At 52.3% G+C, this 14,764-nt stretch overlaps 1 protein-coding gene and 1 long non-coding RNA gene across 2 annotated transcripts; one reads left to right on the top strand and one right to left on the bottom strand.

The window, feature by feature from the left end:
* Positions 1-4,239, top strand: PLA2G2D (phospholipase A2 group IID). The gene is made up of 4 exons (XM_036351916.1): positions 1-155; positions 1,409-1,553; positions 2,455-2,561; positions 3,900-4,239. The coding sequence occupies exons 1-4, from the start codon at positions 71-73 to the stop codon at positions 4,049-4,051; spliced, it is 489 nt and encodes a 162-aa protein (XP_036207809.1). The 5' UTR covers positions 1-70; the 3' UTR covers positions 4,052-4,239.
* A 2,167-nt stretch (positions 4,240-6,406) lies between these two features.
* Positions 6,407-7,468, bottom strand: LOC118677709. Its single transcript, XR_004974481.1, has 2 exons — positions 7,339-7,468; positions 6,407-6,939 (listed from the first exon to the last, which is right to left on the bottom strand). It is a non-coding gene; the product is annotated as an uncharacterized LOC118677709 (long non-coding RNA).
* Positions 7,469-14,764: the final 7,296 nt, after the last annotated feature.

Raw genomic sequence — 14,764 nt, 5'->3', positions numbered from 1 at the left:
AGAGTGGAAGGGACAGGGGCAGGCTCAGCTGGTGGGGGTGGGGGTGCCTCTTATATAAGGGGCTGCCTGCATGAAGGACTTCCAGCAGCGGCTTCCCCTCCTCTGGGCCGGGATCATGGAACTCCCCCTTCTGTGCGCGCTGGTGATGTTTGCTGGTGAGTGGGGACAGGAGCCACAGCTGGAAAGGGAAGGAGGGATGCGGGTAGGCCCTATAATATCTTTTTCCTAGACTGAACTGCTGCTTTAATCTCCACCGCCCTGGCCCCTCAAGCCCTTAACCCTCTGCCCCTTGCAAGGAGCCATCAGCGGCTTCCAGTCCCTTAGAACAGTGGCTTTGGCCAGAGAGGCCTGAGTGGCCAAGCTGTGGCGCCCTTCTGGCCTGCCTTGAAGGTCAGAGCCGAAGGTTCAGAATCCAGGGACCTGCTCAGCTGGCACCTGTGGCACTTTGGACAAAAATTACAGAAATGGCCTCCTCACTTCACCTTGTTCCCCTCCATCCTTTTGACCAAAGAATAACACTCATTTGCATAGAAACAGCACTCTGCATCCACGTTCATGTATCTCCCTTGAACCTGGGAAGTGGGTTCTGTTGACTTGGTGGGAGATGGGGCGATTTCTATTTCATCTTTAGCAGAAGATCAAATGTAAAAATGTGGCTTCTAGCAAATTGGCACCTCAACGTATGTGATTTTAGAAAGGATGCCTTGGGTCTCTACCCAGGTTCCTCCACTTACCAGCTACTATGACCTGGAACAAGTGACCGGGCCTCCATCTGCTCCTCTCTAAACTGGGGATCAAAAATAGTATTCATTGTCAGTTTCTTAGTTTTCATAAATACACCACAATTATGTAAGATGATACCACACTAGAGGAAAGTGGGTGGGCGCTCTATGAGAACTTTCTGTATGATCTTTGCAACTTTTCTCTACATCTAAGTTGACTTATTTAAAAAAATAGTCTTGCCCTGACCAGTTTGGCTCAGTGGCTAGAGCGTCGGCCTGTGGACTGAAGAGTCCCAGGTTCGATTCCGGTCAAGGGCATGTACCTTGGTTGCAGGCACATCCCCAGTAGGGGCTGTGCAGGAGGCAGCTGATCAATGTTTCTCTCTCCTAGATATTTCTAACACTCTATCCCTCTCCCTTCCTGTCTGTAAAAAATCAATAAAATATATTTTTTCTAAAAATAGTCTTTTTTTCATGGGATGAGATGGAATCAATCAATTGCTACATGGAAAGGCCCATGGCAAGCACTCATTGACATTATATTTTTTTAATGGATGTAGTGGTTGTTGTCGTTCTGTTATCCAAGGCCATTGGTTTGGACCAGATAGAGCAGAGGTGCCAGCCAGGGGTGCACGGACCTCCCCTTGGGATTCACGTCCTCTCCTTGTTGCCGGGCTCCTTGGCAGGTGTAACTCCAACCCAGGGCGGGATTCTGAACCTGAACAAGATGGTCAAACAAGTGACCAGGAAGACACCCATCACCTCCTATTGGTACTACGGCTGTCACTGTGGACGTGGTGGAAAAGGCCAACCCCTCGATGCCACGGACTGGTAACCCTTCCCAGGCAGGCCCACGGGTGGCAATCCTGTCCTCTCCATCTATTTATTCATTCTGTGGATCCGTTCTGTACTATGTGCTAGGAACTCTGCTAAGCTTTGACACAGCCCCAACCCTCCTGGAGCCTGCCTTCTAGAGCAGGGGTCCTCAAACTTTTTAAACAGGGGGCCAGTTCACTGTCCCTCAGACCGTTGGAGGGCCGGACTATAGTTTAAAAAAAAACTATGAACAAATTCCTATGCACACTGCACATATCTTATTTTGAGGTAAAAAAACAAAACGGGAACAAATACAATATTTGTATTTGCATGTGGCCCGTGGGCAGTAGTTTGAGGACCCCTATTCTAGAGGGCTCCCCAAAGTCTCTGAAGACCCCCCGCTTGCACTCTCAACCCCTAATCTAATTAGAATACCCACACACACTGCCTGCTGCCATTGCACGGGGTTTTTTAAAGGGCCTGACTCATTTTGCCATTATCTCATCGGATCTTCACCACAATCCTGGGAATCGGCCAGAGGACAGATGAGAGCCTGGGCCAGGCCCGGTCACTTCCCTGACCCACCACTTTCAGGCTGTGTGAGCTCGGGCAAGTGGCGTGGCCTCCCTGAGTCCCAGTTGCCCCAGCTGTGACATGAGGATCGTCCTAGTACCCCTGTCGTAGGGTGGTTGGGAAGATTAACAGATAATTTGTAGAAAAAGCGGGTGCCTGGGCCCTAGGAAGCACCCTGTAAGTGTTAGCCAGCGTGAGCACGCAGAAGACTAGACCCCTCAAGGCCTTGGCTCTTCCAAGGGGGCTCGGGTTCTCTGGGGCAGGGGCTGCCTGAGACCGAGCCGGCTGAGGACGATGCAGTGTGTCTGTGCTCCCTGCCCCACCTCCTGCCCTCTCCCTCCAGGTGCTGCCATGCTCATGACTGCTGCTATCGTCACCTGAAGCTCCACCACTGCCATTACTTCAGGGACCATTACAACTACACCTTTTCCCAGGGGGACATCCAGTGCTGTGAGTGTCTAGACTGGGGATTGGAGTTGTAGACTGAGGAAGGGAGTTCTGCTTTCATATGCTGTGCAATGAGGCACAAGCTACGCAACCTCTCTGTTTCTCTCGCATGTCCAGTGGCAATAGTGGGGCGGTGGAGGAGAGGCAGGAGTAGGGGTGGGAGTATGGAGAGGTCCAATGAGGGCTTTGGCTCCTTTAGGATCTGGAAGGCTGGCAGACCTCTGCTTAGATTCCAGCTGTGTGACTTTGAGTGCCTTGCTCAACCTCTCTGAATCTCAGTATCTTCATCTGGGAACTGAGGATGAGAACAGTATTCTATTCTACCCCATAGTGTTAATCCAAGAACTAGAATGAGGGCAGACAGATTGAGCTTCACAGATGCCTGCCGCAGGGCATGCCCCATAGCTGATCTTGTTTCTACTTCCATCATCACTGATCCTCACAGCAGCCCAGCCAGGAGGCAGCCCCACCCCATGAGCTCTATTTTATAGACCAGGAAATGGAGTGAGGAAGTGTTTGCCTGGGGTCACACCGCTGCCAGTAGTAGAGCCTGGGTTGCATCCCAGGTCACTTGGCTCCTGGGTCCATGCAGGAAGCAGGTGGCAGGTTCCATGGCTGGGAATCAAATGGGCACATCACCACTGCCCCTGTTCACTGAGGGCTTAATAATAATAACAATGACACGAATAGTAATAGCCGGCATTTATCGACCACTTACTTGTACTGAGTGCTTTGCCTTCTTACTTTAATTCTCACAGCCTCCCCCCCCCGCCCCCCCCAGGCAGCGCTTCTCATCATCGCCATTTTACAGATAATGAAACTGAAGTACTGTGGTCCCTCCTGCCTCAGAGTCTTTGCACAGGCTGTTCCATCAGCCTGGAACACTCCCACTCCTCCACCTGGCTTCCCACAGGGAGAGAGACCCTCTGACCTCAGCTCCAATGGCTCTGGCCCACTGCGTTCCTGCCGTGGCCCTGGTATTGTTTCTGACTCCCATAGAGCACAGTTTGATATTCGTTTCTGCAGTTCTCAAATACCTGCTGCCCCACGCACGCACGGGAGTGTGAATCTCAGAGGTCAGCTGTGTTCAGTCCTGTCTCCTTCCCCCTCACCCTCCCAACCCCGGCCGGCCACATGATAGGTGCAAATAAATAAAGGCACACGGGAGGTCTTGGTAGGTACCCAAGGTCACGCAGCTAGAGTCCAAGTAGCTGGGAAGGACACCCTAAAGCTGAGCGAGGACGGCACTGCCTTCAGAGGTTCCCTCCAGGGACCCTAGACCCAGCCCTGGCTCGGCCTCAGAAATGGACGGACACTGAGCCCCCCTCCTGCACCCCACAGCTGACAAAGGGAGCTGGTGTGAGCAGCAGCTGTGCGCCTGTGACAAGGAGGTGGCCTTCTGCCTGAAGCGTCAGCGGGGCACCTACCAGAAGAAGCTGCGTTTCTCCCGTTTCTCCAGGTCCCGCTGCAAGGGACAAACCCCTCTGTGCTAGAAGAAGCCTGCCCGGCTGTCCCACCCTCCCTACCCGGGTCCTCAGAAGTCCCACGGGATTGCTGACACCCCTGTCCCAGAAGTAACCAACCCCCTAAAGCAGCCTGGCTCCCTTAACACCCCCCCAGGGCGCGCGAGAGTCAGCCTCTCCTCCACCACCCGCCTGCCTCTTGGACCTTCTAAAATAAATCTCCCAACAGCAGCTGTGTCCTTGGAGGGGGATTGAGATCTTAGGAAAAGCCAAGGCCAGGGAGCCAGGGGGAAGGTGTTTGGGTCAAAGCTGCAGGTGTTGGGGGCCTGTCACTGACACTCACTCCCCAGGCCTCCCCACCTCAGTCTCACTCCTCTAATACACTGTCCAAGCTGCGGCCTGAGTGGCCTCTCTAATGGGCAGCATTGATCTGTCTGTCCTCCCGACTCTACTCCTTAAACCTCTCAGGCTCTCCCTCACCCCAGGTAGGGCCTCTCGCAGGAGACGCAGCAGTTTGGACCCTCCCACCCCCCAATCTGGCGCTGTGTCCCTCTCCCCACTAGGCTTCAGGTCCTGGTGGGCGGGGCCCATGCCCATCGAGGACTCATTGCATCCCTGGTACCCAAAGCAGTGCCAAGAAGGGGCTGTGTAAATGCCTCTTGAGGGAAGGGCTGGACGAAGCCCGCGAGCACAGGCCACATGTCCTCCAGGCCCTTCCTCTCCTGCCCCCAGGCCTCTGCTCAGGTGGGCTTTCCATCGAGGCTCCTCGCTCCAAGGGTTGCTTCCTACAGAAGTCTCCCCTGGCTGATTCCTCCTGGCCCCCAGGCCTCACTCCCTCCTCCGAGCTCCCATAGCACTTGATGGGTCTGCAGTTTACCAAGCTGTACCTTGAGTCGACTTATCATTGTCTGGACTTCTCTGATCTCTCCCAACTAGACTGGCGCTCCCGGAGGCCGGAGGCCGTGTCTGTCACATCTTTGTTTCCTCTGCTCCTCTCCGTAATAGTGTTCCATTCATGCTAACGGATCAAATGGAGATTGTGGCAGATGCTGTGAGTGCTTCACTTCAGATCCCCTTCTGGCCCAGGTCCCCTACTCCCAGCTCAGCCAGATGTTGGCTGTGAACTGTTCACCTCTGCCTCTTAAGGATTGACCTCGTCTGCTGGGAACTACCTTGCCTATCCCCCCTACCCTCCACATCACCCACCTCTAACCAATGCATATGGAATATAATACCAGGGAATGGATAATTGCCCACCCCCATCTGCGTGGGACCACCTGGGTGGTACAGTGCATGCCCCAGAGCTCCTCCTGGCATCAGGCTGAGGGTAGACATCTGGAACCACCTCTGCTTGCTTTGTCCCCTGGCCTGTCCTGTTGCCCTTGTTCCCTTACAGGTTTCTCGTGAGAGCACTTCCTCCATAAATCCTGCGCTTGCCCAAGAATCCTCATCTCGGGCATGGCTTCTAGGGAAACTGAGTTTGGATGGATGGATGGATGGATGGATGGATGGATGGATGGATGGATGGATGGATGATGGATGAATGGATAGCTTTTTCATATAAGGATCCACAATCTGTCATTCATATGTAAGCAGCCATGTCTCCAGCAACAGGGCTGAGGCACCTGGAGCCACCCACAACCTCCGGCCTGTGGTGCCCAGATGAGAAACAGCTGGCCAAGCAGTTTTCCTTCTATGTGAAGCTCAGTGCCTCGTACGAGGCAGTATAATAGGAATGAAGGACTATGGGGCCCAAGTTCAAATTTTAGTTATACCACTGGCTAGCCATGCGACCTTCCAGGAGGGATCTTGCTTTCCTTGTGTGTGAAGTATCAATGAAACTAAGAAGAAAAAAGTTTTCAACAGGATTAATGCCTACGCTCTTAGCACAGTGCTTGGCACATGGTAACCCCTCTTTAAATGTTAACTGCATTGTTGTTGTTGTTACTAGGTAGTAACCAAATCTGCGGTCACCCCCAAGCTACTAGTAAGCCAGGAGGAGAATAGTTCACCAATGTTCCCCTCTTTCCACCCAACTCCTCTCTCCCTTCTGGATGACTGTGCAGCTGTTCACTTAGATCCTCATGCATGATGTCCACTTCATCCAAGGCCGAGAGCTGGCGATGCCACTGTCCGTCAGAGCGCCCCTGTTCCGGGCTCTGTGGCTTTGACAATGTCAGTGTTGGCAGGTATGGGCATTTATCCCCCCTTTTAAAATTGAGCAACTTGATGCTCAGAATGGGGACAGGAACGGCCCGAGGTCCCGCAACCTGCAAAAGGCAGAGCCAGGAGGCCACCCCAGACCCTTCCCACTCTGTCCCCCGGCACCCCGCCCTGTTTATACCGATCAGGAAGCTTCCAGCAGAAAACGGTGACTCAATGGGCTTCAACAATGAGGACATTTATGAGCTCACAAGACAATCAGTCCAGGGGGAAGGTGGCTCTTTACTGGCTTGATAGCGTCATCAGCACCTGGTTTCTCTCCCGCTCCCGGCCGGCCACCCTCTCTGTGTTGGTTGGGTTGGTCTTCCAGGTGGCTCCTCCTGGCTCCCAGGCGGCAGCTGTGATCCAGACCTCGAGCCAGGACATGTCAACAACCAGCAGAGAAAATGCTGCCTCTTCTGTGTGTCTCTTTTTAATTAGCCCTATCACCACCACCCAGCAGCCCTCCCACTCAGGGCCGGCCACCCGAAACCATGAGGCCCCAGTGATTACCCAGGTCGGTTTAGATTCCTCGGGACTTATTTACCTCTCAGACAGGGCAAGGTCAATGTCTCTAAGGGATGAGTAGCTGCTAAGATGGGGGCTGTTGAGATTATTGATAGGATTGGTGTTGGGTGGGCAATCCCAGGGCTGAGTCCAGAGCAGGGCTGTGTCCGGAATGCTTCCCTCTGTGAGCTAGGAACCTAGGGAAGGGCCTGGTGATCACATAGTAGGTATTAGTAGGTATTTGTTGAATGAATGAATGAATGAATGAATGAATGAATCCCATGTTGGTAAAGACATGGAGCTTTAGACCAAGAGGAGAGATGGGGTCTCAGGGCAGCCAGAACTGAGTCCCTGGAGTAAGGTAAGCCCTTCCCACCTCTGAGCTCTCCTCTGGGCCAGTTTCCCATCACTGGGGTTGGAGAAGAGGCACAGGGAAGGGGAGACTCACAGGCATCCCTGTCTGTCCCTGTCTCTCATGGACCCTGGATGTAGGAGACAGACAGAAGGACGCATTCATTGAGCTTCCTGTTCCTCTGAGGTCAGTTTCTGCAAAGGGGCACCCGTGGGAGGGGCAGAAGGGACACCGAACACCTGGGCTGCCCACTTACCCACTCCTCTCCACTCCCTTGGGGCACCTGCACTTTCCAGCTGCGGAAACTGAAGCTTTAGGATGAGTCACTTGCTGATAAGTGGCAGGGCTGGGATTTGAACGCAGGTCCCTCTGGCTGCAGAGCCATGTCTCACCAGCCTACCTCCCACACTCTTTACTGGGACAATTGGTGACTCAGCCCTGGGTCCCCTTTCAGGGGAGCATAGCCACGCCCGGGACCAGGCGATGAGGCTGGGTGTGGCAAGGCAGGAAACTTGGGTAAAGGGCTAGTGAGTAATAATCTTATCGACAATAACAATAGTGCTCAAGTAGAACCCTCACATTTGGGGCACTTTCTCCCACACAGAGCCCCTTCCCACCACTGGCTGACCCAATCCACAGGTCACCCGGATTCAGGTCTCACCTCTGGGGTGTGGGGGCCCGGCCCAGGCTGATGCCTCTCCATGTCTCTGCCTATTTTTCCAGCTGGATCTCCCTCCCCACACATCCTCCCCTCACTGCCAGGTGCTGGTGGGGCTGGGGCTCCTGTCCCTTCCACCACATTTCAGTGTCCCTGGCGGGACAATGAGGACATTGACACTCGGGGTCCTGCATCCTCGCTCACTGCTGTGTCAGCCGAGAGCCAGCCTGACCCTGGGGCAGTCTGGACGACCCAGAGTCAGGGACTGACTGGCTCTCTCGCTTAGGAAGCTCTGGATATGTTTGTTTGTCTTAGTTTTTTCACTTAAAGAAGAGATTTTAAAACAGTTTGTGAAAACTTGAAGCTGAGAAGGCAGGCCGAGGGATTCCTCCCTGTTCACTCTCTGCCTTGGGTTCCTGGCCAAGCCTTGCTCACCTTGGAGCCTCTCGGGGAAGGTACTTGCCAGAGCTCTTTGCAAGAGAGTTGAGCTGACAGTTACTCACTCCCTCAGGAAAACGTCCTTGTGCTCCCAACTGGAAGCATCGCCCCCCCTCCTCACCCCCCGCCCCCAAACCATCATCACCCTTACCACTCCCTGTCTCTCTGCCTTAATTCTAATTCTCTGGTTTATACTTCCTGGTGATTTTCTTCATCATTTACTCATTCAGTTTATCTCACTCTAGTGCTCCACTAGAATATAAACACTCCGAATGCAGGGACCACAACATCCCCAGCATCCAGAACAAAGCTGGAGACATGTAAAATATCTGATGAATGAATGGATGAATGAATGGATGAATGAATGAAAATTGATAGGAAAGCTCATTCTATTTCTCTCAACTGAGCTATTTCCCAGCTGTGTGACCTTGGGCTAGTGACTCTACTTCTGTGATTCTCGATTTGTGATCCCTAAACAGGGGTGATCACACCTACCTCTTGGGGCTGTTTATGAATTCCATGAATGGGAATTTTTTTACCAAACCCTCACCTCTCATTTTTTTCCTTTTTTAAAAAGTTTTTATTGATTTCAGAGAGGAAGGGAGAGGGAAAGAGAGATAGAAACATTAATGATGACAGAGAATCATGGATTTGCTACCTCCTGCACTCCCCCTCTTGGGGATCGAGCCGGAATCTTGGGCATATGCCCTAACCTGGAATTGAACTGCTACCTCCTGGTTTATAGGTTGATGCTCAACCACTGAGCCACAGCAGCTGGGCACCCTCACCTCTTTCTTGATGAGTACTTGCGGTTGGTGAGCAGTTTGGGACAGAGTGGAAAGGGTAGGTGTGCAGATTGGAAAGGGAACACGTTTTATCACCTCCCAGCCCCTCCCTCACGACAATCACAAATCAGCCACCCCTCCCAAGAACACTGCCCTACTCCCAGGAGGCCTTGGAAGTGGGTCGAAGGTCATTCTCCTCTGGAGTCCCCTCCAGGAGCCAGGTTGGGCTGAGGCGAGTGAAAGCCCAGACTACCTGCTCCCCCAAGGATCCAGTCTGAGGCCTAACTGGTTTGGCTCAGTGGATAGAGCGTCAGCCTGCGGACTGAAGGGTCCCGGGTTCGATTCCGGTCAGGGGCATGTGCCTTGGTTGTGGGCACATCCCCAGTGGGAGGTGTGCAGGAGGCAGCTGATCAATGTTTCTCTCTCATTGATGTTTCTAACTCTCTCTCTCTCCCTTCCTCTCTGTAAAAAAATCAATAAAAAATATTTTTTTAAAAAAAGGATCCAACCTGAGATGAGCTGGCGCTGTTCTGGGCTCTGCAGACGGCCTGCAGCAGTGCCCCTCCCTGGCCCTGAGCACCCCAGGTCCCGGAAACGCATCTCAGAAGGAAGAGGAAGAATCCACCTGGTTTCCTAAGAGGGCGATGGGAAGGCGCAGTTCTCTAAGCTAAGCACCTTACATCCTCTTCTCGCTGACACCCCATTACTCTACAGATGAGGAAGCAGGCTCTGTGAGAACCACTCCCGAGGCCACTCACTCAGCCAGAAGCGGCAGAGGCCTGGCTCCGGAGGGGAAGCCACAGGAGGCCTGCATCCCCGAGCCGCCCTCCCATGAATCCCTGGGGGAGCTTGTTTAAAATGCAGGCTGTAACCCTGACTGGTTTGGCTCAGTGGCCGGCGGACTGAAGGGTCCCAGGTTCGATTCCAGATTGATCCCCAGTAGGGGGCATGCAGGAAGCAACCAATCAATGATTCTCTCTCATCATTGATGCTTCTAGCTCTCTCTCCCACTCCCTTCCTCTCTGAAATTAATAAAAATGTATTTTTTTTAAAAAAAAATAGTTGGGTGAACTAACAGGCGCTTGAGAGGTGCTCAAGACAGCCGGCTCCATGCTGACACCACCTCACCCTGACATCTTCCTCAGGTGCCCCGAGAGTCAGCCCGACGTGGATTCTCATCTCTGGGAAGTCCCCCACCAGGGAGAGGAAGATGAGAACATGGATCAGCTCTTGAGCAAAAACACAGCGGGCAGCAGGGCAAGGCAGTCAAGGAGCTGTGGGCTGGGAGCCAGGAGACCCCACACGAGACCCCTTGTCACTCCTTTACTCCGTGACCTCTATAGGGACCAGAATGTGCCACCCCAAGATATGCCACATTGGCATAAAAATGAGTTCGAGCCAAAGGCAACTGAGAATTGACAGACACGCAAGGGTTCTCTGTTCTCCCCTTGTCGCCTAAAAGGGCCTGTTTCTCTCTGAAGAAGGCGCCCACACCCCTGTCCCTGCCCTCGTACCAGGGAGAGGAGAACAGCTCTTATCTTCAAAGATAGGGCGTCAACACCAAGATGAATTTGCATAAACAAACTTTACTGGTATAGCCCTTATCTTCCACTGGTTTCCTCCTATATTGCCTAGTCATTTCTCCCAATTGATAGTCCCTTGATGTCTAAACCCTCTATCCTTTGCTAAGAACGTAGATAAGCCTGAGTCTGACCCCTTCTGTGACTTTCACTTCTTGACTCTGAACTCCCGGGCACGTAGATATTAGTCAATGTCTCCTGCCTTTTCTCCTGTTATTGTGTCTTTTGTCAGTTCAATTCCCAGGCCCTCATGCACCACGCCTAAAAGCTTGGAGGGAAAGGTTTTCCGCAGCAACCCTGGCCCGCAGTTCCCCATTAACACCCAAGAGCCCAAGAGAAACAACTCATGTTCTATGGAAAGAAAAGTAAAGCAAGATGCGCAGCAGGAGGCGTGGCCAGCGTGGTTTGGTCGGTAGGAGCGCCATCCCATACACCCAGAGGCCCCAGGTCGGACTCCCGGTCAGGGCACACGCCTAGGTTTCAGGTGCGTGTGGGAGGCAACCAGTCAAGGTTTCTCACATCCATGTTTGTTTTCTCTCTCTTCCTCCCTTTCTCTCCCTCCCTCTCTCTCTCTTTCTCAATCTCCCTTCCCCTCTCTCTAAAAATCAATAAAAATGTCCTCGGGTGAGGATTAGAAAGAGAAAAGATAAGTATATTCCCCTTGACTCTCTGGGGAAAATGAGCCACAGGAAAGGCTGGTGAGAGAAGCCCTCTAACATAGCGGCCAGGAGTGTGGCTCAGGGTCCCGCACACAAGGGCCTCCCGCTCTGGGCTCTCCTGACTCCTGGGGGTAGGATCTTGGGAACAAGTTATTGAACCTCTCTGAGCCCAGTTTCTTTACTACAACACCGGGTGCTAATACCGCCTTCACCAGGTGTTGTGAGAGATGAAGGGCAGCGTAGCAGCCTGCCTGGCATGTAGAGACCAGCCCGCGGATCCTGGGGCAGCTGTCGGGACTGTCTGGTTGTTAAATGAATGTTATCAGCCTTGCCAGCATCACTGTGTTTTCTTCCTTCCCCGGAGGGCTCGCCCTCACCCACACCAGCAGGCCACGGGGGAGGGGCCCTGCCTCAGCTGTCTCGACTGGACTTCGGCCTGCAGGGCTGGGGGCAGCCCGTGGATGCCATTAACTAGTTACTCTCCCCTCCGGGGACAGCAGGCAGCCTGCCAAGGTCTGCACTGAAACCTTGCCTGGGCGTCATGGGAAGCAGGGGGCGGCCACATTGATTCAGCACACTTTCCTGGGCAAAGAGGTGCGCTCTGGGGTTGGTACCCTTTTGCGCTGCTGTGGTTCCCGGGGCAAACTCCTTGACTTCTCTGTGCCCAGTCTCTTCACACACAGGACGGGGAGTTCGTAGTACTTCCCTCACGGGTTACTACGAGGATCAGTGAGACCATGTGAGGACGCTATCCACTTTGGGACCTGCTCCAGGAGTCAGGCACCAGGCCAAGCAGTGCAGGTCAAAAAGGAGCCCCAGTCCCCATCCTCAGGATGTCTCCGTTCCCATGAGAAGCTCTAACGCTGCTAGGGGGAACCAGTTCAGGCTGGGGAGACGGCCCCGAACTTCAGGGCCTGCGAACCCGGTTCAGGTCCTGGCACCGCTAACGTGCGTGTGACCTTAATTAAGCAAGATGCCTTTCTGTCTCTCACTTTCCCACTCTGTACCATGGGATGAGCTGAGGCTATATTGGGTCATGGATAAAAAAACACTTTGAAAAGCATACACTATTTCGGAGGGCTGGGGTGTTCTGCATAGGAAGAAAGTCTGCAAGCTGGAACGCGTTTGAACTTCGACTGGATGCTCGACAGGACAGCACCCCTGTCTTAGATAAAGTGATCCTCACAGAAGATAATAGCAGGTTCGAGGTTTACAGCCAGCTCGTTTCTTTGAAACCTGAGTAATTTTGGCGTCCAGCAGCTGGCTCACTTCGGTTTAGAAAAGCAATTGGGCAACATTCCAGTGTTTTCAATCAGCTGTTTAGAGCGGATGACTCACACAGTTTTAGACACGGCAACGAAACAGTTTTAGATTCTCTAAATCGGGGCTTCTCAGACTTGATAAATGAGTTGTTGGCCAACTCCCAGGCCCTGTCATTCTGAAAATGATGGATTGGTGAGTTTGAGAGGTGACGTTTCTCCCATGCGATTCATCTCGCTTTCCCCCCCAGCTCCTGGCTGGAATAGGAATGGGACAGCTGGGAAGGTCAGTGCAGAGGAATGAACACAATGGCCGGGAATCTTCCAGAAAGGATAAGGTCAAAGGAGAGGCGGACAGTAGTTCAAGCAGTAAAGGCAGCTTCTAACCAGGAACGACTGCAATAGAGGAAAGGAGACCTCATGTGGAACTGGCCTCAATTCCCGATACAGCAGGGACCCTGGGCCGGGGAGGGTGGGGGAGGGGCGGGAGCGGGGCTTAGGGCCACAGAGCAGGCAAGGGGTCTGTGGATGGAAAATCACTGAGAAGATGCATCAGCGGTCAGAGGGGATTCTGGCTAAACCAACTCAACAGGATTCCTGTGGAAGGCAGGCCAGGTGACCAGGCCCCTCGGAGGGTGGGGGTGAAGAATTTGATCAGATATCGATGGTGATGAGCTATCCAGGGTGGGGGTTCAGGCTAAACCAACAGGACAGGATTCCTGCTCTTGAGGACGAGGCCTGGTCAAGCATAGGTCTGAGAGGAGCCTGACTAAAGTTTGGTCAAGGAAAGAGTCTTTGTCAGTCCCCCCTCTTGTTCGAGGAAAGAAGGGACATTGTTTCCTCTGAACAATTTAAGTCCATTTCTCATTTGGTCACCTTTTGCTCAGGAAGGATCAGCGAGACCGCGCATTGAGACTTGGTTGTAGCATAGCGGCCAGTCAGTTAAAGGGAGAGTATCTATAAAAAGAAAAGAAAAACAGAGATTAGTAGCTGGAAACCCAGAGGGCAGCCCCCCGAGCAGCTTTCTAGCTGCGGAGCTGTGAGCATCTTTAGGTGGCGGAGGGAGGACAGCAGCGGCGATGCAACACGTCTCCCGCTTTGCAGTTCCAAGGTCATTGTCAATGGCTTCGGGGGTTGCACTGAACTCTCTGAGTGGCCCACACGACAGGCATGAAGGTTGCTCATTCATGAAATTTTGTGGAGATTTCTCTGAAGTTTACATCAAATCGTCCAGCTTCTGTTTGCTGGACGTCTGGAAAAGGGCGGTTTGAATGCTCAGGGAGGCCGAAGGTCAGGAAGGCAGGAGAATAAAGAGAAACATGAATTTGGAGACTTGTAGCCAGACATTGGGGACCCCGCTGGGTGTACTATAGTTTTCCATTGAAACACAAAATTGCTGTCTGCAGTCCTCTCCTTTTTTGATCTGCCTGGCGGGTGTGGCTCAGTGGTGGAGTGTCGACCTGTGACCCAGAACACCATGGTTCAATTCCCGGTGGGGCGCACGCCCGGGTTTCAGGCTCGATCCCCAGTGGGTGGCATGCAGGAGACCGCTGACCTGTGATTCTCTCCCATCACTGATGTTTCTCTCTTTCTCCCTCTCCCTTCCTCTCTCTGAAATCAATAAAAACATACTTTCAGAAAAGATAACAAAAGTAAAGCTACTCTTGCTTTCAAAATAAGTCTCTCATCTCAATAGACTATTTAAAGGCAGCACGAGTGGTAACTGGCCTCTGCAGGCTAATCTTTGTCTAGAATCGGCTCCATCACGAAGGATTCTGCCCTGTGGCTGATTGCAAATATTTTCAGAGAAGAATCAGAGTAAAAAAAACATAAATCAGATGAAAATGGCTGTGGTTAAATATCTGATGCAAGTTCGTTTGACACCCCCCCCCCAAATGTGCCTATTTCTGCAACACCCAACATTTAAAAATAATAACTGCAAATATGACTGATAACATCAAATCATAACATGCCATGAACAGCAAGGACATGGATCCATTTCTAGAAATTCACACAGTTTCTGAGATAACATTTTGCACATACAAATATAACCCAGGGAAGGTTAAATATCTCTTAGTTAACAATGCTGTCCATGCAACCTAACATGTCAAATAAACCAAATTATTTGCAACAGCCTTCCTTTGGGGGTGGGGGCTGGGGTCCTCTGGGAAATCTCAAGGTCAGTTCAAGAACAAGAAGGTTTCACTCAGGGCTTGGTTTTGGGAAGTCTAGATTGTCAACAATGTAAAAAACCTTAGACCTTTGCAACAGCCAAGGACACGGTAAAGATTAATATACTGTGC

The sequence above is a fragment of the Myotis myotis genome, unplaced genomic scaffold (assembly GCF_014108235.1).
Source record: "Myotis myotis isolate mMyoMyo1 unplaced genomic scaffold, mMyoMyo1.p scaffold_m19_p_2, whole genome shotgun sequence".
NCBI classification, from domain to species: Eukaryota; Metazoa; Chordata; class Mammalia; order Chiroptera; family Vespertilionidae; genus Myotis; species Myotis myotis.
Note: the sequence above shows the minus strand (reverse complement) of the source record. Positions and strands in the feature narration are given on the sequence as shown.

Coding starts and splice junctions, on each gene's coding strand:
- PLA2G2D (XM_036351916.1), top strand. CDS start 71: ATGAAGGACTTCCAGCAGCGGCTTCCCCTCCTCTGGGCCGGGATCATG. Junction 1,554..2,454: donor CCCCTCGATGCCACGGACTG/GTAACCCTTCCC, acceptor CTCTCCCTCCAG/GTGCTGCCATGCTCATGACT. Junction 2,562..3,899: donor CCAGGGGGACATCCAGTGCT/GTGAGTGTCTAG, acceptor TGCACCCCACAG/CTGACAAAGGGAGCTGGTGT.